Consider the following 24,406-nt stretch of genomic DNA (forward strand, 5'->3'; position numbering starts at 1 on the left):
CCGATAAAAGACGAGATGCCGGCTTAATTTTGCATCCGTTTGAGGGGAAGTACCTATTAGGTAATGTAAGGTCAAGGCATACTTTTTCAGAAGTCAAAAAATCGATCAAATTTTTGTAGATAAAGTAGGTTGGTGTTCTTAGAAGACTAGGTAAGACGAGTTGAAAATTTCAGAGAACAGAGAGGATCTGGAAGCTTTAAAGACGATGATAGAAAATTAATATTGCAAGCCCTACCACAGAGTATATAATAGTATAAGTAGGCCCTACGTTCATTTATGTATCTTTAAGTAAACAGTTTTCAGCATCCCCCAGCAGCTTCAGACACAAATGACACAATCACTAATCTACCTAGAACAAGAATACTTAAATGTGTCGAGATATGAAGAAACGCGAGAATATTAGTGAATTTTCAATTTATTTAAATATATGCTAAATCATAACTAACTCGATTTCGTCGCTGCAATCACGGTCTGCGTTATTTCCTCAGATAAACGCCCAATTAATCTCAAGATAACAATTGATTGTAGCTATAGATAATTTGTAAACACGGCAAATAACAATACACGTTCGGACGTCAGAAGATATACGGCCAGTAAACCAACAAAGCTGTTATGATTTTGACCTGTACGGAATGCATTATACATCTATTGTGCTCTCAAACACACCGCGCCCGCAAACAAGTGCACAGTGCAGCTGACTCCTTGTGAATGTGTTGGAAACTTTTTGGGATATTTTATTACACTATGTGTGATTTATGTGCGAATAGTGCTGAAGTGAAAAATGTGTGGACTGGATAAAGTGACATTTTTCTGCTTTATTCCCATTACTGTTTTAGCTGTTACAAAGGTATGAAGTGAAAATGGTCCGTAAATGCCGAAAACCTTGGTTTATAAAAGAAAAGGCTCTATGGCCAATATACATAAAGACTGTATCGTTAAGTATGAGGACAACTTTGAGTAGCCGTATTTATTTGCTATTATATTTTTTTCTTAAAACAAGACATAGGCTTAATAAGGTTCACATTTTGCCCTAGAAACTCGACGTAAAGCAAGTGGTTTAGACAGTATTGACTTAATCCTCCCGAGTAACAATTACGATTCCGGACAAATGCTACTAGAAAATTCACAAAGTGCGTAAAAAACGATACGATTGCGAACTGTGTGAACCTCAACGACATATGATCCACAAAGCAGAATATCTGGACATAGTCTAGCCATAGTTATTTTTAAGAAATAAAGTTCAGGATCTGTGTATGGCGGCCATTTAGAGAATGTGGCATGGTGCTTCCTCTAACTCCGACTTTGATGTCGAATTTAACTATCATACACTGTTTATATCGATTTGGTTTAGGCACTGTTCAAACACCGTGAATGTCAATTAGACTTTGGCCTATGGCTAATTTTTTTATCTGTTTCTCTCATCCTGCTTGCATCAAAAATTTACGACAATCCGGAACGTTGCTCAAAATAGCGTTTTTTTTAATTATATAAATTCACCGCATTTATTCTGCAAGTACCCAATTGAAAAACCATGAAGAGGACTCTTAAAGAATATATTTTGGCAGCATATTAACCTTTGTTTGTTGAAATCGTGCAAACAGTCATTGAAATATTCTCAAATTAAGCCAGATAGGGGTTGTCCGAAATTTATTTGCTAGACCTTAATGAAAGTACCATAAAGTCTCTAAAATAAAATAAAAATTAGACTTTCTTATATCAAATAGTGCTTACCAATACCTTCAGATCATACTCTCGGAACATAATAATATAAAATTATGCACATGTCAACATTTAGACGAGGTTTGTTTTGTCCTTATACTTATCGATACAGTCCTTAAGTACTCGTATTCTTGACCAATTTTAATCATTGTAACTAAACTATAAACTACAGGTCTTCAGACAGGTTAACTTTTCGGCAACTTATTCGAAGCCATTACCTACCTAATTAATTACCTTAATTGATACGCTTTACTTAAACATGAATAGGAAAATAGTCACGGAAGTAAATAGTTATGTTTTACTAGGGGCCAAAGTTGTTGTTTAACTGCACGTGCCAATAATGCCCGAGCAAGCGAATGATTCCAATATTGTACCGCGAGCGTAGCGAGTGATTCAGAATGTGGAATCTTGAGCGTTGCGAGGGTTTCAAGGCAGGTATAGGTTAAACAAATTTTGCCACCGAGTGACACACACAATTTTCCGCCACACCAATAATTACGAGGAAAATATAAATTGTAAAACATCAAACTAAATTAAATTCGTCAATGATAAAAATAAAAGTAACCATCAACCAGCGTTTGCTCAAGTGTGTATGTATTACATTACGGGCCGAATCATTTTTTAAGTAAAAGTAATCTACTTAATTCTTGTCCTATACTAACCATAACCACCGTTAAGAATTTCGCTCGTATTAGATTTACACACTGTATATTAGCTCGACAATGACAATTGTGTTTAGTTTGCTATAGAGCGTAATCTATTCTATTGTATCTATATCTCTATCGCTCTTCTGTATTGGTGTGACACTTGCGACAGGAGCCAGTTGCGAATCAACCATGGATCGTTAACGACCGTACCCTTGGCTAGTGGTCTACAGCGCAATATAACGGACGCCTAGTTGCCCCTTATCTATATAGGTCATACAGATTTTATAGTTGTTATTTTTTTAATTGGTTAAATCTCTCCTGTGGACATCACAAAAGTCAAGGAAATCTAAAGTTCATTTTTAGTCTACACTCTTACAGGCGGGAAACATTTTTTCAGTACTTACTGGAGATTGAAATAAAAAAAAACCGGCCAAGTGCGAGTCGGACTCGCCCACCGAGGGTTCCGTACAAACTTTCTTTCAAACTACCTAGTAAAAATAATCTCATATTTTCATATAACTCTAATGACTTGACTAGAAGACAAAAGTATAGGCACTAATGAGTATTATTGTGTATAGCGCCATCTCCCGGTCAATTTGCTAACTAATTTGCGCGACCTGGCCCCAATTTCATATAGGTGACAGGTGCGACAATTGTCACAAAATATTACATATGTAGAATTATTGGTTTCACCACGCTGACAGGTGCGACAATTGTAGAATACAATTGTCACGACTAACCATAGGGACAAATGTATCAAATTGTTAATAGTAGTTGACTCAAATGGCAATAAGTAAATTTATTTAATGGATATTTTTATGTTTATTGGCTGACTATAAATATAAATGCCTTTGTTAACTTCGATAAAACTTATTTAAAACTATTCATTACCTAAATCCGTTCCCTCCATTATATAATTTTCTTCGGTAACATTATTTATGTGTATCCAAGTAGGCATTGGTTATGTGTTAGTATTTTGTTTCAAAAACAATATTGCAGTATGGATATAATAAGAAAGATGACTATCTTAAAATTGATTTCCGACCGCAAATTCGTGTTATTTGATAAATTTGATAACAAATTAACATCCGCAATGAAAGTTAAAACTTAAATATAAAGGAATAGCTCAGCGTTTGATTGAAACGGGTGTATGGCAAAGAAATAGAAATATCTAAGATATATACCTAACTTGGCACTGTACTAAATATTTAATAAGTTTGAATTATTAATTATTAAGATATATAAAATTTATTTCTTATAAACGTGAATAAAAGAAGAAAAAGTAATAAAAACATTGACCATTACTACAATAAAAATATACAAATAACAAGTAAAACAAATTAAAACTATTCTAAACTAATAGTTAAAATGCTTAACTAAACTAAAAATATTTGAATTTGGAATTCGGTGTACCTAAATACGAAGGTAACTCGTTCATTTAAAAACGCTCAAATTAATTTGAGGGTATTTGTACAAAATAATATTAATGATAGCTTCTACATAGGTATGTAGTATTTTTTATGATACATAAGTTTAAAAACACAATTTAGTATAATAATACATATAACGCAGAGAAATCTCAAAAATATACCTAAGTACTAATAATGTTACGAAGGGGCCAATAGCGTTTACTAACAGCAACACTCTTAACTAATCATCGGTAGGCTTTATGCCCTTGTAATAAGGTACTAACATTGCTGCCGATGGTACAATGATAAAATAAATTGAGATATCCGTAGTTTGCTACCTAAGTACGAAAACCTAAGTATATAGGTAGGAATTACTGTCACTATCACTAATAGTGTCACTATACTACTCGCATGGGCAGCCATTTTGAACAACGCGTTTGTCAACCACAAATTACTACAATTGTCACACAATTCGACACATCTTAATCCTCCTGTCGAGATTCACCGACAATTCTACAAATATGTCGCCTAGAAATAATAATTATTGTTTCACAACATAATTGTAATACATACAATTGTAGCAAAATACCTGTCATGTTTGTAAGCAATTCTATAGAAAATATTTTATAAAATTGTAATTTGTCACCTGTCATCGACAATTGTCGCTCGACATATGTCACTGACAATTGTAGCCTTTTTGAAACAGGGGCCTGGTTTTTCAGGGATAATTCTTTATACTGTTAACCGATTTAAACAGTTTTTACTTTATTGGACAGAAGATGGTTTACGTAACATCTCGTATTAATTTGAAGTACGATATCCATCCACAAGGGTGGGTAAATTGAAAGTAAAAATCTGAAAAGTTTTTTGTGAATTAAAAAAAAAGTGCCTGTGTGGTGACGGGTTAAGAATTTCACCACCCCCTTTCTTCCCGTGGGTGTCGTAGAAGGCGACTGTGGGATATGGGTTAAATTGTGGCGTAGGCGAGAGGCTGGCAACCTGTCACTGCAATGTCACAGTTTCATTTTCTTTCAACCCCTTACTTGCCAAGAGTGGCACTGAAGCTTTAGTAGTTTCATGTGCTCTGCCTACCCCTTTATGGGATACAGGCGTGATTGTATGTATGTTGTATGTATGTAAAAAAAAAGTATTCAAAATACAAACACGATTATATTTTTCCTGTAATATTTAGCATAAAACCAATGTTTACTAAAATTTTCATAATTTTTCGTTGGTAAACTTCGGAGATAAGGGGGAAGGGGGGAACGGTATTTTTTTTTCCCCTCAATAGCTCGGAAACACGTGTTTTGTCCTTTAATTAATGTCCAGCGGGTAAAAACGCATTTTATCCACTAGTGGGTAAAGTAATTTGACCTTGAATAAAGTCAAATTAACTGCTTTAAAATTGATAAAAGTAGGTGAATCTAGTAATAAAGATGATTTACCACCTGTGGAACTACTGGAAGCAGTGATAAACGCATTTTTTGCGTTGTAGTTTCCTCGCTATAGTGAGGGGAAAAGTTTTGTGTTACACTCGGGTGCAAATGTATTTTACTTCTCATGTGTTAAAAAACTCGCAAGTTCAGGATTCTATTCTCGAACCACTCGCTTCGCTCGTGGTTCAACTATAGAACCCTTTCACTTGCTCGTTTTTCAATTCCACACTCGGCGTTAAAATACAACTTTGCCCCCTTGTATAACAAATAACTATTACATTTTCCTTCAAAATTCTTTTTTTTCCACAACAAAAAAATTACAAAAAATAGCTTATTTACGTTCAATTTGAGCTCTTTCCAACGATACCCCACTTGACCTACTTAGTAACTTGAAATTTACAGTTTGCCCCCCTTTCATTTTGGCCGTTTTCTACAATTAAAATTAATATATTTAAAAAAATTATACTTTCTATTTGTAGAGGTTTACAATGCTCATAACTATTCCAAATTTCAAGTTGATAGCATTAGTAGTTCTCGAGATATTTAGGAATGTGACAGACGGACAGACAGACGGACAGAGTCGCACCATAAGGGTTCCTGTTGTACCTTTTTGGTACGGAACCCTAAAAACGGAATAGGTATATGTATACAGTAGGTATACATTTACATACTTAACTGAACGAGAAGCAAACCCTCGAAATCAATGAATGACGACTGGTATGGCGTAGTGACGACTGGTTTGGCGTAGTCGGTAGTGACCCTGCCTGCTACGCCGCAGTCCTGGGTTCGAATCCCGGTAAGGGCATTTATTTGTGTGATGAACATTTGTTCCTGAGTCATGGATGTTTTCTATGTACATAAGTATGTATTTATCTATATATTGTACTAGCTTTTGCCCGCGGCTTCGCTCGCGTTAGAAAGAGAAAAAAAGTAGCCTATGTCACTTTCCATCCCTTCAAGTATCTCCATTTTAAATCACGAGAATTCGTCGCCCCGCTTTGCCATGAAAGACGGACAAACAAACAGACACACACACTTTCCCATTTATAATATTAGTAGATCGGCTATGTCAGCCATTGGCGAGCACACCTGAGACAGCAACGGACTTGAAAGCAGTCGCCGTGGCCGTATCGGCCGTGGAGTCATTATTAATGCATGTTTATCGTCGCTTAGCACCCATAGCTTTGCTTAGTTTGGGGCTAGGTTGATCTGTGTAAGGTGTCCCGGATTAATTTCATTGTCTATTACAATTACATTTTAGTTGTGTGAAAGTTGAATTTTTCTTTGGAAGCTTAAATTTTTCCCCGATCAGTCTTGGTCCCATAGCAAAAGTTGCTCAGTGTGATCTAAACTTTCACAGGTTTGAGCTAGTGTTTGCTCGTTTAACATTATGACATTGTCCACAGAACTGAGGTTTTTATTAAATCCTACCCATATAGATAATTTAGATCTAAATTATTATTTGGACTGTTGCAGGGCGATTATACACACTATCCCTCATTAAACCCTGAAGAGGAGAGTAACGGCGCATGGAACCAGCGCAATAACCGAGAAGCATTAAGACTATCTAATGATGACATTTACGTTTGTGAGGTCAGATATTTTTAATAAAGATAGGTATACATATATATGTACTCCCAAACGGGGTAGAGATCACATGAAACTGCTCAAATGCCACAGGGTGTTTAGCGAAGTTGCTAATTTATTGATGAAAGAATCATCTGCTAGCCTTGTCAAGATAACAATTGTACTTACTAATGGGAAACAAATAGCCTTTCAAATAGGTATAATAAAAATTAGATTCTAGAGAAATAAGGAAGGGTACCAGATAAGTGTGTAACATCTATCTGGGGTTTACCCTGTAGACCTTATGCTAGCTCAGTTGAGTGGTGAAATCCAGCGGGCGTAGCACACTAGTTGAATAAACTTTATCGCATCGGTGCATCCCTATCGCACTTACAAATAGTGCGAAAAGATCGTCCTGACATTATATTCTTTATCACGCGACCGTGCTTGCCTGCCAGTATTTAGTAAAATAGAGTCTTGTTTGATACTTTGATATAAAAGAGATTCCGTATTCGGCGTGTGTTCGGCAGCATCTCAAGAAAAGAAGTCCTAAAGAAGAAAAAGAGTAGGTCCTAAAACGCTGCCCTGTGGTACACCAAAAGAAATTACTTTCATGTCACTAAAATACTTACCGTTTTTAATGCATTAATTTTTGTCAGTAAAAAAATTGCTTGCAGGAACCTGCCGACACAGCGCCTCCGGAGTCCAACCGGAGCTGCAACTACCGAAACGTGGACTACCACGAGCAGATCTATAAGTGGGTGTCGGGCCGTGGCTGTCTGCTCTACACGCCGGACTTCCTTTACGTGGACGGTGCCAATTCTCTCAATTTGAACAACGCCTGTCTTTATGGGAATTTGAGGGCACCGTGTTTGGAGATTGTAAGTTTTCCTTTCTAACTATAGAACAGCGGTCTCCAAACTTTTTGGCCTTAAGGCCAGGGCATTGCTACTCAGAAAATTTCGCGCAGGCCACCCTCCATTTATTTTGGCCTGCAGGCTGGGGTTCAAAGAGCCCTGCTCTAGAACATTCATAGTACAACGTGGCTAGGGAGTCCAGCTTACGAATGAATTTTTTTAATTCGGTGTATGTGTCTTACTTTGGTAACCTGAATTTCTGGAGAAAAATAAACTGGAGGTGGATAAAGAGAGCATACAAACATGCAAACATTGGCCGTATTTATTTGCAGATAGTAATTAAGTTCTGCTTTAATATCTGTGATTAAGATTCAGGATCAAGGTATGTATCATCTAGTACGTTCTATTCAACCTGTAGGCCTAGCACATGATGGCCGCGGGAGTATGTCGCCGCGAGATAGATGACACGTCTTTGTCTAATTGTATTAATGACATAAGGACAGGTAGTCTATCTCGCGGCGACATACTCCCGCGGCCATCATGTGCTAGGCCTACTGGGAGTAGATTCCATAAATTATGTAGGTAAGTCACACATTGGTACTTAGCCAATTAACCATGTTGGAATATATTATTATGTAAATCGCTTACCGTATTTAAGTTTATATCTTAATAAAATAAATCCATAAACAATCGGTATCACGATGTCTGTTAACGATTTATCGTGATACAGGGTCACAGTACGCGGTCTTTACACGCTCTAAATTGTGTAATTGATAAACTTCATTAAAATCTCGTCAGTTTCGTCACATCATCGCAAAAACGATAACGCAACTTAGTGGCACTTCCACACTTACATGACAATTCAAACAAATGTATTTATTCCATATCCTAAACATACAAACCATCATACAAATCCATAGCGCTGGCTTCGTCAAACGCGTAGGTACAAAATAGCATCCGCAACAAACTTCGTCCAAACCACATCAGTCATAATCATAATCAACCACAGGCTTCGCCAAAAGTGAACATGATAAAATCCGCAACAAGCTTTGTTCAAAACCCTAGCGATACCTACACGCTCCCATTAATCCCCAAGACATGTGCCCGGTGCAAATGTCCCAAAAATACTGGCTGCATTACCACGCTGCACTGCCAACTATATTTGCTGGACCACCAGGATGTAAGTTACTTATAATGACAATTAGAATATACACTGACATCTGCAGAAGTTCAGAACAATCAGAACCACTCTCACGTACTGATGTCATTTTAGTTATCGCACATTTCTATCGATAACTACTTAATAAAATCTACTTACCTTTATGACATGACGAAAACAGAATAAGATTAAATTAAATAAGTCTCTGCCCATGGGCAGTGGCTTGGGAGACGTTTTTTATTTATAAGTTTATTTAGCTTGTTAGCTGGTATTTTGTATTTTATTAGAAGACCACGTACAAGATTCAAATATAATTCCAATGTAAGTAAAGAGTTCGATTTGGTACGTGAGCACGATCTAATGTTGGCCCTCTATGTCGCAAGAAGATGAATAATCAAGAAACAAAGGAATAATAAATATAAATTACTTGAAGGTTTTAGTTTTTCAGTTGCACGAGATATTTATTTGTGCACCATAGTGTGAAGCGGGCCTTACATTTGACGATCTGTACCAGTCTAATATTACAATTGTTTTTTTACATTGTGTAAATTATGATTTATGAACTTTGAATTTTATCATTAAGAAATGTGAACCTTGCTGCCTACTAGTGAATTAACTAAGATATGTATCTAATACTCATTAAGTGAAATGTAAAATTTCTTATGAGATAATAAATTTCTTTAACCCGACATTTATATCATCATCATCATTCCCTTGCCCTTTTCCCATTATTTGGGGTCGGCGCAGCAGATCATCTTCCTCCATTTCTCTCTATCAGCCGTCATTTCCATACCTTTCACTCTCATATCGTTGTTCACACATTCCATCCATCTTTTCTTAGGCCTTCCACTACCATTGTATCCATCCACTTTCATATTTACCACTCGTTTTATAACATTGCTTTCATCCCTCCGCATTACATGCCCATACCATGCTAATCTACTTCCTCTCAATTTCTCTGTCACTGGCGCTACTTTCAGGCTTCCTCTTATATACTCATTCCGAATCCTATCCAGTCTTGTCACACCACACATCCTTCGCAACATTCTAATTTCATTCACATGCAGTCTTCTCTCATCATTCGTCTTGGTGGCCCAGCACTCACTTCCATACAGGACGACAGGTCGGATAACTGATTTATAAATTTTCCCCTTCAGCCTGAAAGGCATTCGGGGATCGCAGGTTATGCCTGTAACCTGTCGCCATTTCATCCATCCTGCGTTAATCCTGTGCTGAACTGCTCTGTCGATCTCGCCATCTTCCTGAATGAGGGAACCTAGGTACTTGAAATCCGAGCAGGTAGGCAATATTTCGCCATCTAGTGTCATGGCAACAGGGGCGGAAAGACCGCCGAAGTCACAGTAAAGATACTCTGTTTTCGATCTGATCTTCAAGCCAACATTTTCCAGCCTCTGTTGCCACTTCGCTAACCTGCCTTGTACCTCGAGTCCCTCTTCTCCGACAAGCACGATGTCGTCGGCAAAGAGCGTGCACCAGGGTGCCTCTTCCTGCATGTCCGACGTCAGAGCGTCCATTATAAGCACGAAGAGGTATGGGCTCAATGCCGAGCCCTGGTGCAAACCCACAGCCACACCGATGCTGTCAGTAGTTCCAGCAGCGGATCGAACACGCGTACAAGACGATCTGTACATAGCACGGATTAGCTCTACATACTTCCCAAGCATACCTTTCTCTTTCAAGGCCCACCACAAAACCTCACGGGGAACCCGATCGTAAGCCTTTTCCAGGTCGACAAAAACCATGTGCAGATTTTTATGCGCGCGCCTGTACTTTTCGCACAGTTGGCGTAAGGCGAAAATGGCATCTGTCGTACCTCGACCGGGCATAAATCCGAATTGATTTTGCGTTGCAGTAATGTAAACAATCTTAATTATGTCAATTATTTATTAATGCAATAATTTATCGCATGTATTTTCCGATGTAAGTAAGTTTCAGTGCAGAAATCATAGTAAATATATACTAATCTACTAATAGTACTAATGCCACACGTACCGTAACTTTAAAATTAGGTACGGTCACGGACTTTAATTGTTGATCCACTTCTAGCTTATTTTATACTGGACATATCACAGTTAAGCGTAGTTAAGCTATGACGTTCCAGTATAAAATGAGCTAGAAGTGGATCAACAATTAAAGTCCGTGACTGTACCTAATAAAGTTGCATATTGATTGGTTTAGTTTTATTTGTGAGGATTTTTTGTGGAAAAATGGAACATTGAGCACAGCGAGGGGTACACAAATGTCTCCGATTAAACACATCATTTTTCACCATAAGCAACCTATAAAAGATATTAAATACCTAATCAATGAAAACTTAAGTATACTATACACTATACTATGCGATGCTGGAAAAAACCCATCCCTTCTCTATGTCCAGTAAGGTAGGTAAGGCTAATCCTTAAAGCCTGGGTGTTGGATGTCATAGCAAATCGTGAAATATAGAAATTCACACTCACTAAGTCGCTACGCTTGCTAAGCTGAAAAAAATCGTTTTACTTGACTCATGCCCCCCTTACACTTTCCATATCTACGTGCTTGCCGTTACCATTTTGTACTACCTACGTATGGTAAAAAAGTATATCTCTTACTAATACTATTATATGTAGTTTATTATCAGATGATAATATGACGTAGTTAGCTTTGTATTCAACCAGGTTAAAGATGACGGCACATACGGCTGCTATCCTTTCGATCCTGGTTTAGAAGAAGTGGTGGTGGCGGTAAAAAATGCGCTCATCCCATCTGCCCACGGCCGATGGGAGAGGTGCTTCGAAGAGGCTGCTGCGTGCTGCAACCAGTATATGGCATTGGAGAGCGCTAGGAAAAACTATCTTACAGGTTAGTAAACGTACGTGTGTCTTTAGAGAGGATGATGCGCTTGTTACCAATTCGATCCTGATTTAGAGAGCTATCTTACGGGTTAATAAACGCGTACAATTGAAGTAGATAGCACATTTGACTCTGGTTTAGAAGTAGTGGTGGCGGTAAGGAATACCCTCATCCCATCTGCCCACGGCCGCTGTGAGAGGTGCTTCGAAGTGGCTGCTGCGTTATGCAACCAGTATATGGCTTTGGAGAGCGCTCGGAAGAACTATCTTACAGACACTACAGACAGGCAATCATGGTCGCGCGATAAATGATATAACATCAGGCCGTCACTTTCGCACTATTTGTAAGTTCGATAGGGACGGCCTAATGTTTTATCGTTTATCGCGCGACCATGCTATCGGTGCAGGATTCGTCATATTGTGTTTGTAATGTCCGTTTTTAGATACATGCACTTGACACCGTAATATAAGTAGATATTTTTGACAAAGTAATTTTTGGCACCTAAAAGGTTTCGTCACTGACTGCTTTTGCTTCTCAACTACTCGTCCGAACATTTCTAACAAGCTAACACAATTACTTTGCCTTGGTTTGTCACAGAGTTCCACCACCACTCCATCATCAGATACCGCAATCGCAATATAACGAAAACCGCAAGTTCTTGATCCATCAAACTGATGGTTTTATACACACACCTATATTTTTAGCATTTACAGATATACTGGAAGACTATGCGCTTAACGAAGAGCACGAATGCAATCCAACATTCGACGGCTGGACTTGCTGGCAGTCTGCCCCCAGCGGGACCACAGCCGTCGAGGTCTGTTCAGAGTTTGCCTACTCCAGCCAAGGACCGACGTGCCATCGTAAGTTTTATAGCCTTCTAATCCTTCTACAGACTGCAGTGTCTGCAGTCCACGAAGTCCATAAGCCTACCCAATAAAGTGTGGATTTGTTGGTTAGAAATTTCAATGCCCATATTTAGAACGACCTAAAGAGCATGATTTAAAGCCGGGAATACACATGCATTTAACTTGCACACTTGCATAAGGCCTGCGATATTATACACGCCTGTAGCTTGTAAAACTGGCATGCCAGCCACGTACAAATTACTTGCATGCTAGTTCATTTGCCAGTAATTTTGTACGCGACTGGCATGCCAGCTGTGCAAGCTACAGTGACTGTGTATCCCAGGCCTAATTTAACCATTAGTAGGTAACTGATACTACCGTTATCGACATTTTGAAAAAAAAAAATATGAAATATTTTTCGCGGAAAGGTTAATTGCAGGTTTAAAATATTTAATCTAATAAAAATCGAAAGAGATATAAAAAAACTTTGTGTCATTTTGGCTCCAGTTTGAATCATTGCAATCTGTAGGTTTTTAACATCATGTGGAGACCTTTGATATCTATAATATACTTACCCCAATATATTATTACGTGAATTGAACTTCTAGTATTCAAAGGGTTACAGCGATGACCAATGACACACATTTGGCATAATTATCTTATCTTTATCGGCTAATGATTACTATAAATTTAAACAGAACAATTCATCTTAAAACGCCTGATAGTAAAGATCGAGCAAATTGCTCACAATACTACGTGAATAGGTATAACACTGGACTAATTTAGTATCTTACATATTTAACCCGTGCTAGTGTAAGCCAGATAGATAAAAGAAATATAAATTGTTATTTGGGATAAGAGAAATAGTTTTTGTTGCTAGGAGCGCGAAAAATGAGGATGCTCTACAAATCCTGATGTTTCTCTTTCCCCGTCTACACACCATATCATCTAATCTTATGACTACTTTACAGTGTGACATAGGCAATACGCCACAATGCCAATGGCTACAAATGCACAAAAAGATTGATTTAAGCACTCAATATTTAAGAACTCATGCTCTATAACACTCCTATACCACGCATTAACTCTTCTAAATGACCTACTGGCCAGTGACAGCAATCTGGATATGTTTTACAGCACAGAATCGCAATTACTTTCGATTAGCAGCATTTGATTCGACTACAAGTTTATTAGCCACTGAAAAAAATCATCAAATTTGACTATTAAGTTTAAACCCTATTTTCTAGTCCCCTTATTCATTAAACGTACTCTAAAGTTATCAAGCCGATAAAGTTCGTTTGTCCCTTTCCGACGTACTGGTGTGATAGAAAAGGACAAACGAACTTTATCGGCTTGATAACTTTAGAGTACGTTTATGAATAAGGGGGTTGGTATCTACTCTCCTATGCAAATAACATATATCTTATCTCATTTATCTGTTAGTGTTAATTTTAAGGATACATAAATAAATATGCTCCCGGGAATACCTACCTACTGGGATTTAACACCACATGTTCATAATATTGTTCATTTACATATGATGCCTGTGGTAGGTATTTAATTATAAACAAAACAGTCCCTTACACGTCAAGGGCGCAAGCAAGCTATTGTAACTTGAAAGTGTGATGGTTATTTGGAGAGCGTACACCTCATGACTTTTCGTATGCGCCTGTTAAAAAATATTATTTACATAGCAACCGTAAAAAATATGGAGCAGCTCCTAGCAAAGGTCAAGCTTATCTATAGCGCTGTAGGCACAACTACTTGCTGCCTTTACGTGTTCTTGGTGTTCAATCGGCCCCAAAACCTACTAAATTATTTTTTAAATAAAAATATACCTGTTAACCTTATACCTACGAAACGAAACTATTCAGATTTCAGCAGCAGGGAGTGCTATCAAAACGGAACATGGGAGCTTCAAACCGACTACAGCACTTGCAGCATCACCTCTCGCCTGCTCCGGCGATATCGCTTCTACATCGCCATGCTAGCCTTCTCTATAGCCTCATGCCTGCCAGCTATAGGCATCTTCTTCTTTTACAAGAGGCTTAGGCTGACCAGAGTGGCATTACATAGGAATCTGCTGATTGCTATTGTTACAAGGAACGTTTTGGTCATCATTAGTAGAAGTGCGGTAAGTAGTAGTATTATAAGTATTTTTTACCAAAAATTTAATGTTTGGATACTTTACTTTAGCTTCAAAATCTTTAAACCGCCTTGCTATTCAGTCATAAAAACAAAACACAAACAGAATCGTCTCCTATACAGATTGGGTTAGCGGACGGATTTTTATAATAACGTTCGCGTTCAATTGTAACCCACATATCAGGGTTTGTTCCAGGTTCGTCGTATTCCTTTTTCGTCGTATTCCAGTTTCGTCGGATTCCTGATTCGTCGTATTACTGTTTCGTCGGAATTATAAATATAATTACTATAATTACACTTTATACATGGTTAAAACCCCGTTTCTAAGTATATACCTATATAATTTACTTATATATTAATAGATTATTCCGACGAAACACCAATACGAATAATCAGGAATCCGACGAAACTGGAATACGACGAAAAAGGAATACGACGAACCTGGAACAAACCCATATCAGCATAAAATGTCTATTTGTAAAGCAAGATAATGCTAATTAAGTAGGTAATTAGGAATTTTAATTAGGGACCCTTTTCAATATTTACTGCTTTCTCATTCGTATGGTTTTGCCAGCACTCGTGCTGTTAATTTTGCTGGTCATTATCCGCCTATAGACAAAATATTTTGCGAAAACGGCGAATAGATTGAACGGTCAAAATTTTCCAGATTTATATCGACGAGTTAACCAACCCCGGTGAAACCGTGATGTCGACTCACGCCGTGGGTTGTCGAATACTCGCCATCCTGGAGAGAGTTGCAGCCAACACAGTGTTTGTGTGCATGCTGGTCGAGGGTGTGTATCTGCATAGGGTCATCGTGACGACCTTTAGGAGGAAACTGAAGATTAAGTGGCTGTACGCTTCGGGAGCTGGTAAGTATCTAAACATAATTTATTCTATATTAACCCCTCAAGCGCCTTGTCCCAAGATCTGTCCCAGGCAATTTAAACTGTGTCGCTTAGCTGTGCTTTAGTTCGCAATGGCTGCTGTATGGCCATGTCATGGCCATTACACTTTAGTGTGCAGGCCAGAGATCCAATATTACTAACTCTTACGAAAGGTATAATCCACCAGCGTCTCTGACACTTCGCGTTAGAAAATTATATTGAATCATTAACATCGGAAATTTGTGGCACCTTGTACGACGTTTAAGCCACATGCTCAAGATATCAGCAATTTTAACCAAATATCTTTTTCAGTAATCGCCATAGTCCCAGTGTTGGCCTGGTCGATCGTCATGGGTCTACTAGACGACCATTCCTGCTGGGTCGTGTACACAGTGAGCCACATCCAGTGGATCTTAGACGCGCCGCGTCTGGCCGTGCTGATAATAAACACACTTCTGTTTGTTGATGTGCTGAGAGTGCTGCTTACCAAGATTAGGAACAGCGAGAACGCTAATCAGCTGTGAGTAAATTGCTCCATGATTTAACTGAGGTTTTTTTAACTTTTGATTGGCAGAAACGTCTGCAATCGATGCCACTAAGTAGGCTTAGAATAAATTGACTTGGCAAGGCAAACATTTTTCACTTTTAAATTGAATACAGAATACAGAATCATTTATTTGTCCAACATAAGTTTCTAAGTATTGATTCTCAGCCTTGAGGTTTTTTTTATTGGTGCGCTTGTCCTAACTCGTAACTAATGGATAATGTGTTTCGAACTTTCAAAAGTCGAATTAAGAAATGACTCACAAGTTAAAGTATTTGCGGAATTTATAACAGCATCAACTTGGACCAAATTAGGTAAAGCTACAATTCTAATTGACGGCTATAAAACTAAGGCTATAAAATAAAAGTCGTTAATATTTTTTTTCTACCATAAAACTAAGTCACTTTTTTAAATCTGGACTCCTAACATACAGTCGAGCCTTTAAATTCTTTAAATTCAATCCCACAGATCGTGTCATTTAGGATGACGTGTGGATTTTACATCTAACCATTAATGGTAATGACAATACTAGCCAATAAAGCACGAGTCTTCGTAAATGAAACGGTCTATAACGTCGTGTCCAATCCGCAGGAGCACAACAAAAGCAACACTTTTCCTGATGCCGATATTCGGCTCCCAGTTCCTACTGACCGCGTTTCGACCGAATACCACCAACTGCACCGGCGAGCAAGCCTACTATTACATCACTTACACCGTCGAAGGCCTGCAGGGGTTCGTCGTGGCTATGCTGTACTGCTATGTCAACAAAGAGGTACGTTTATAAATTAATTCGATCAGTTTACAAGAGCCACACGCTTCCTGATGCCGATATTCGGCTCCCAGTTCCTACTGACCGCGTTTCGACCGAATACCACCAACTGCACCGGCGAGCAAGCCTACTATTACATCACTTACACCGTCGAAGGCCTGCAGGGGTTCGTCGTGGCTATGCTGTACTGCTATGTCAACAAAGAGGTACGTTTATAAATTAATTCGATCAGTTTACAAGAGCCACACGCTTCCTGATGCCGATATTCGGCTCCCAGTTCCTACTGACCGCGTTTCGACCGAATACCACGAACTGCACCGGCGAGCAAGCCTACCATTACATCACTTACACTGTCGAAGGCCTGCAGGGGTTCATCGTGGCTATGCTGTACTGCTATGTCAACAAAGAGGTACATTTATAAATTAATTCTACTTTATGTGAACACTTCTTGCCGACAGGATAAATTTGGAGGAACGTCATAAGTAGAAATATTGATATGTAACTGGAGTTGTAGAACTATGGCACTATGACATTACGCTGATCGCCAGTCAGGCCTACGTGCGCGGTATGATGAAAGGGAGAGCAATATAGACAACAATCAGTCCTGGGCATAGCCCGAAAAAGACATTATAAAACTTTTGATTATTGATATTAAATATAATTATTTATTTGTTTTGCTCTGGTTTATTGAAAACAATAACGACAATGGCATTATGATATTTAGGTGTAAGGAAAACAAACCCCATTATACTTATTTATGTATAAAGCCATACATAAGCCATCAGTATTATATATTTCACTCCATTATTTATTGTTCTCTTAATTCACGTTTTCTATTGTCAGGTACGCATGTTGATAATGGAAACGTACAGGAAAACGGAAAACGCAGTAGTGTCCCGCGTCCGCGGGGATTCCTACGTGCGGCCCAGTCTCAACCCTAACTCCAGGAGAATGACCTACAGCACCAATCTCCCTTCCCAGTTCGAGGACCCCAAGGACAACGTAGTCTTACCGAAACTACACGTCGCTGAAATCATATCAATAAATAACACAGAAAAGCTAGCAGAGATCTTAGACCCTGTCTACGAAACTATCGATGCAGGAGAAACAAATGCAGCATACTCATACGGCTCGATACAGGATCTAACTCGCGACAAAAGGGATTATCACAACTACACCAACGCTTCAAGCACGTCTTATGAGAATGAAGACTGGATCAGGTCTGTTACGTCACACGAAAGCGAAGCTCCTAACTCTCATTACGAACTAGATGAAAACCGGGAAGAAATAAAACTCGAAGAAGTAAACGGACCTATAAATACTTTTAAGCGAATAAATGATTCAATAACAAATACAAATTATACAAATAATAAACATGATGATTCAGAACAATTCGATAACGACGATTCGCTAGATGAAACAGACCATGACAGTATGTTTGATGAAATATTCAATTACATAGATTTAAGTAAAGATAATTTAGATCCTGAACTTTTGTCTCCAAACAGACAGAAAGAAGACAGAATTGTCTTTGTAAATGAATAAGTAGACAACTATTTGTGTATTTGGTTTAGGGGCAATATTAGTTTAATCTAAGTATTTATTTTCAATTATTTATTATTAAACCTGAATTGACATGATTAACGGATATTATTAAGAGAACACGTTTGCGCAACGCTCTAATGCTGCGGCGCACCCAAATCCCCTACCGAAATAAATCGATCTGTCAACTCGTTCAAAAATCTAGATCCTTTCGAACCCGCGGTTACAAAAGTGAGCGGTCGAGGCACGCGCGCGCATTTTCAACTTGGACCTTAAAGTGATATCTTGTATTAATAAAAAATGTGGTCGAAAATATTGGTGGCTATTTTATTGTGTTGGGGGGTTGAGGGATTCCCAGATGGGGCGCCTGTAGACGCCTGTGTGAAGGATGGCCGGCCAAACCAGCCTAATCATGGGCAGCACCGGACGCAGCCACTAAACACGTTTCCGTACAGGGTGTACGCTTCAGCGACGAATTATGGACCGAACGCAGCGATTACAGGTTAGATTTTTTTGCATATACAAATACGAGTACTTTCACTTAGGTATCAACTTATCGACTATTATAACAACTAGATATGGACTGACAACTTGTTTATACCTCTACGGACCTACGGGGTACTTTTTAAGGCAGCTGCAATAATTTACGGGATGAACAATTTTAGGTCGTCTGAGCAACTTTACTGTCTCCACTACCGAAGTCTCCGAAAAGCGGCCATCTTGCTCTACTCTCTGTTTGGAATTATGGGTTCTCCGATGAGTATGGCAAAGCCGCAGCAAGTGTGATCAATTACAACATTTCTATCAATACCTTATAAGTGCACTAATAAACCACCATATTCGGACACATTGAGCAAAGAACTCTAACCTAAAATAGAATATTTAATTAAGAGTTAATACTCGTAGGACGGACGTAAAACAAGGAAGATTGACCGGTTTTTAATTACCTAAGTACTAACTGAGAAACGGGGCACAAGCAAAAATGGGCAAGATTTTTTAGGTACCTAAGTATGGAGAAATTTTTCATTTCAGAGTTGGCGAAAGCATAAAAACACCAAATTGCAACGAATTAAGTTTTGAGTACAAGCTATCTTATTGATTTCAATGTCAACAATATTAAACGGCATACGAGTCACGATCGCGAATACCATTGCATAAATGGGTTGCAAAACATCTAGTTAGGTACTCCGAATGCATGTTTAAGAGCGTTATAACATTTCGGCGTCGGGCGAAATTAGGTATTTTACCAGCCGCGCGAGCCCAATATGCCGACCCTTTCTAGCACGTCTTATCACTCGCTCGCACTACAATAATGGACAAAACAATCTTGATCCTTCCTATGGAATTTTGATAACAACCACAATCTACTATCTCGATATAAACTTTTGATTTCTAATAAAAAATTATTTTGTACGAAAAGACTAGAATATAGCGCAAAATAATATTAATTACGTTATAATTTATTTAAAAATTTAAAGTAATCCTGCAAAAGAACATTAACGGATAAATTTCTCGAGAGGCAATTATGACTCAACCGTTCCTAGACCGACCGTTCAATTTTCATAAGATAGGTTTACATGTGTCTAGAGTCTAACAATTTCGTATATCTCCTTTATTTTTAGTAGCCAGTCCAATAGCGCCTTTTTCATTTCCTTGAGATGGAATTTTCGCTGAATCCGTACATTTTTGGATGCACCTTTTTTACGTATACCTACCTAATCATGACGGTGTAGGCAAGCCGTCTACATACCGAGTTAGCGATTTGCCCTCCGCGATACAGTGAGACTAGTGAGAGCATGGAGAGATATGGGGTATGGCTGAGCAAAGGCCTTTTTCCTTCGCCTCTTTTGTTATAAATAAGTAGTTTGGTTAATAAGTAGCTAAGGGAAGCTATGCCAGCTTTCTAAAATCAGTGCCTCACATTTTGCTTGATAGGGTGCTTCCTAAGTAGTACCTATATTGTACAGCCTAACGAGAGTAAGTTAAATCGCGACGGCTCGTCGGAGTGATTTAAAGACTCGAGTTTGAGTTTGCAAAATATGTAAAAAGTTAAATATGGTACTAGAAATTTCACAACTCCCTAGGGATTATTCTATAACTCCCGCTCCACCTGCGTGTAAAAGCACATTTACTCGTGTGCGAGTGTGATGAAAAAAAATCAAGTAATTAATTGCAGTTTTTCGCGCCGGTTAAAATGATCTTATTGTTCATTGATACAAACTTTTGTACTTACCTACTCGTAGTAAATATCGTACGCGATTGCGCAATACCATGCTTTGCATTGTAGGTCAAGCAACTTATGGCGGGCCAGCAGACCGGTTTGCGGCCGGCACTTCCAGACAAACTGGAGCGACTGCTGTCAAAATACTCATTAAATTATAATATACTGCACTATACTATAGAAATATAATAGTCATTTATAATATAAGTACAAAACATTGGAATTGAAGTATTAGGTATTTAGGAACCTAACTGACATTACTTACGTATACCTACTCCGTAGAGAAACACAATTGTAAATTGTGCATATTTTTTATGGTTGTCTATTGTTTGCCCGACAGTCATTTAACATAATATTCATTTGCCCGAATCTAACTTGCCTGAATTTCATTTGCCCGAATGATTTGTTTACCATAAAAATCATATGACATACTCGTTGTTTATCCGAATATTACCTTCCATAATCATACAATGCCATACTATTTGTTAGCCATATTATTAAGTGCAATAATATGGTTTCATAGAATATTCAAATGCCATAAGCAATTATTGCCATATTAATTGTTGCCCATATTATTACCTAACCTAACCTACTTTCTGATAGCAGTTTCATTTTCCAGGGGTCACAGTTCTAACCTAACCTAACCTACTTTTCCAGCAGTTTCATTCTCCAGGGGGTCACAGTTCTAACCTAACCTAACCTACTTTCTGATAGCAGTTTCATTTTCCAGGGGTCGCAGTTCTAACCTAACCTAACCTACTGTCTGATAGTATTTTAATTTTCCGGGGGGTCACAGTTCTAACCTAACCTAACCTACTTTTCAAGCAGTTTCCTTTTCCAGAGGTTCACAGTTCTAACCTAACCTAACCTACTTTCTGATAGCAGTTTCATTCTCTAGTCCTTCTAGTACCTATTATAGTAGTTTTCGATTCTGCCAAAGCACATTATGGAAATTGACTTTTCTGGACGCTAATTTGTATGACAAATGATGGTATGGAATGTGGTAATTACGGATTTCGATGATTCTGACAAATGACATTATGGAAACTGACTTTATGGGAAACAAAGTTTCTGGCACTAGATTAATATAGTAAACAATGATTATGGCATAAGATGTTATGAGAAACAATATTATGATTGTTGAATAGGATGGCAAATAAAATTATGGCAAATGAAATTCTGGCAAATGGGGGTATCCCATTTTTTATACTTACCTAAGTACTTTGTTTTATCATAATTAGTGCACTTGCAAATTTTTCCCCAAAATAGACTTTAGCAAAACATGAATTATAGGTCTGGTAAACGTAAAGAATATCACCCTCACTATCACAAACCAACATATTTTACAGTGACCATCGAGGGTGCCGATACATTCAAAGGGTTCTTTATCCAAGCCCGTTCTATCGAGGACAACCGGTGGCTGGGTTCATGGGAGGAAGCCCCGAATACCACGGTTCACCCCGAATGTGCCGCGGTCACACACGCTGACCCCAGAGAAAAGACTCGAGCGACGCTAGTATGGCGCGCTCCACCTGACGCGCAAGGAAGAGTATACTTTACGTGAGTATTCTATTATTACGATCCTATATCCAATCCAGGTTTGGATTCCAAACCAATAGAGGACGACTGGTGGCTCCGGGGAGTGAGCCGCGGTCACACACGCTAACCCCAGAGAACAGACTCGAGCGACGCTAGTATGGCGGGCTCCACCCGACGCCCGTATCCAAGCCCGTTATGTCGAGGACGACTGGTACTTGAGCTCACAGGAGAAAACTCCGAACACCGCGGTTCGCCCCGAGGGTGCCGCGGTCACGCACGCTGACCCTAGAGAAAAGACTCAAGCGACGATAGTGTGGAGAGCGCCGCCTGACGCGCAAGGAAGAGCGTATTCTATTGTTAATATTCCCTAGCAAAACTAGTTCTGTCGAGGGCGACTGGTGACTGAGTTCATGGGAGTAGCTATTACGACGGTCCACCCCGAGTTTGCCGCAGTCAACACTCCGACCCCAGCTGACTCGAGCGTCGCTTATGTGGCGCGCCCTGCTTTACTTGCAGGGAAGGGTTTACTTCACGTAAGTACGTATTGTTATAATTTCTTAACAAAACTTATTCGTTTGAACGGCAGATTTAGAAGCAAAAAAGCTCTACAAGAATGTTTCGAACGAAACAAAATACCTACAAGCAACTTTGTCTTCATTGTGCCAATGGAATACTAGTATAATATGTATGATATATCGTGGGACACTAAAAGTTACCCTGCTAGGTATTTATTGGCAATGCGAATTTACAAGTCCATTACTCCTAATCCCTTGTCCTCATATCATACGTGCACATACCAGTATAGTTCCTTTCACTCGATCATACGTTGTGTAACTTCTTAACGGGTGACCTTAAGATAAAATCCGTTTCAACTAAAATAGTCCATCGTTAAGAAACTTCCGTTCGTTTTTGACCTTTGTGGTACATATCTTTATTTTTATTGACACATTTTGAAATCATGATTAGTGGTCTGAGGGTTACTAATAATTTATGTAAAGTAAGTACTTACAGTACCATTTGATTGCCCGTTGAAGATCAATAAATATGTTAGAACGGCATGATAATTTAGTAAACATACTTCTACCGCGACCCTGACTAAATTTCCGTTAGCTTAGTCATACATGTTTAAATTATTTAATCCAAATAATTATAATAATTTGTATGTACCTATATTTTTACTTTACAGAGGCACCGTATTGAAGAGTTACTCAACATTCTGGGCGAATTTAATAGCGGAGGCGCCGCAAGATCCAGCGCAATTGCAAATTCTTGGCTGAACTAATTTCAGTATTATTAAGAGGAAATAGTGTTGAAATTATTGGGGACAAATATTCTGTTGTAGAATGTTCCGTACAAACATCAACTATAATTTGCAAAACAGAAGACCCATATACTTAGTTAACAGTTACTTTCGTCGTTTCAAATAATTTCAACAGTTAAAATAAGCGCTCTTTACCAGCTTTTTAAATACGCAATAAATAATTTATTCAAGGGTTGCTATTAGGTATTTAGATAACTTGAGTTATTCTTAATGTTTTCGCTCGTTAATAAAGTTCAAGTTTCATAATAAACTAACATTAACAAATGAGTTGCGATTCAAGAGTTTTTATTCTTTGTACGAAATTAGTTGCGATCGTATGTTTTTCAACCTTTTTAACACGATATTTTTATTTCTAGACTGTTTGCCCTTCGGACATCTAAGGCAAACAAGTCTACCCTACTTATTGTTTTGCACCTATAACGAGTTCCGAGTTCCTTACAAAGGATAACCCTTCGATCGCAACGGCCGAAGAGGCAAAAATATATTAAAGAGCGCGTATTTTCTATGTGTGAGTGTGCAATAACTAAATATAAGGTACAAAAGTGAAACAATTGTAATATGTTAAATATAGTTATTTGTTATACAAGGGGGCAAAGTTGTATTTTAACGCCGAGTGTCGAATTGAAAAACGAGCAAGTGAAAGGATTCTATAGTTGAACCACGAGCGAAGCGAGTGGTTCGAGAATAGAATCCTGAACTTGCGAGTTTTTTAACACACGAGAAGTAAAATACATTTGCACCCGAGTGTAACACAAAACTTTTCCCCTCACTATAGCGAGGAAACTACAACGCAAAAAATACATTTATCACTGCTTCCAGTAGTTCCACAGGTGGTAAATCATCTTTATTACTAGATTCACCTACTTTTATCAACTTTAAAGCAGTTAATTTCAGTTTATTCAAGGTCAAATTACTTTACCCACTAGTGGATAAAATGCGTTTTTACC

General features: G+C 38.4%; 2 protein-coding genes across 4 annotated transcripts; both read left to right on the forward strand.

Annotated features, from left to right (window-relative positions):
* Positions 1-580: 580 nt before the first annotated feature.
* On the forward strand, positions 581-18,476 carry LOC125242618 (pituitary adenylate cyclase-activating polypeptide type I receptor-like). Of its 3 annotated transcripts, none has more exons than XM_048151422.1 (10): positions 581-847; positions 6,688-6,804; positions 7,455-7,658; positions 11,469-11,652; positions 12,348-12,506; positions 14,366-14,625; positions 15,304-15,508; positions 15,836-16,043; positions 16,659-16,839; positions 17,680-18,476. In XM_048151422.1, the coding sequence occupies exons 1-10, from the start codon at positions 782-784 to the stop codon at positions 18,379-18,381; spliced, it is 2,286 nt and encodes a 761-aa protein (XP_048007379.1). In that variant the 5' UTR covers positions 581-781; the 3' UTR covers positions 18,382-18,476. The 3 variants fall into 3 exon arrangements, with proteins under 3 accessions (XP_048007379.1, XP_048007380.1, XP_048007381.1); XM_048151423.1 differs by having other exon boundaries at positions 12,357-12,506; XM_048151424.1 differs by lacking the exon at positions 6,688-6,804.
* A 191-nt stretch (positions 18,477-18,667) lies between these two features.
* Positions 18,668-24,029, forward strand: LOC125242619 (putative defense protein 1). The gene is made up of 3 exons (XM_048151425.1): positions 18,668-18,880; positions 21,949-22,159; positions 23,325-24,029. The coding sequence occupies exons 1-3, from the start codon at positions 18,679-18,681 to the stop codon at positions 23,413-23,415; spliced, it is 504 nt and encodes a 167-aa protein (XP_048007382.1). The 5' UTR covers positions 18,668-18,678; the 3' UTR covers positions 23,416-24,029.
* Positions 24,030-24,406: the final 377 nt, after the last annotated feature.

This window comes from Leguminivora glycinivorella, chromosome 3, assembly GCF_023078275.1.
Source record: "Leguminivora glycinivorella isolate SPB_JAAS2020 chromosome 3, LegGlyc_1.1, whole genome shotgun sequence".
Classification (NCBI taxonomy): domain Eukaryota; kingdom Metazoa; phylum Arthropoda; class Insecta; order Lepidoptera; family Tortricidae; genus Leguminivora; species Leguminivora glycinivorella.

What these genes read in the sequence shown, in the direction of transcription:
- LOC125242618 (XM_048151422.1), top strand. Translation starts at nt 782, where the DNA reads ATGTGTGGACTGGATAAAGTGACATTTTTCTGCTTTATTCCCATTACT. An exon ending in TAGGAAAAACTATCTTACAG is followed by an intron (nt 11,653 to 12,347) that starts GTTAGTAAACGT and finishes CTATATTTTTAG; the next exon opens with CATTTACAGATATACTGGAA. An exon ending in ACTGCTATGTCAACAAAGAG is followed by an intron (nt 16,840 to 17,679) that starts GTACGTTTATAA and finishes TTCTATTGTCAG; the next exon opens with GTACGCATGTTGATAATGGA.
- LOC125242619 (XM_048151425.1), top strand. Translation starts at nt 18,679, where the DNA reads ATGTGGTCGAAAATATTGGTGGCTATTTTATTGTGTTGGGGGGTTGAG. An exon ending in ACCGAACGCAGCGATTACAG is followed by an intron (nt 18,881 to 21,948) that starts GTTAGATTTTTT and finishes CATATTTTACAG; the next exon opens with TGACCATCGAGGGTGCCGAT. An exon ending in CAAGGAAGAGTATACTTTAC is followed by an intron (nt 22,160 to 23,324) that starts GTGAGTATTCTA and finishes TTTACTTTACAG; the next exon opens with AGGCACCGTATTGAAGAGTT.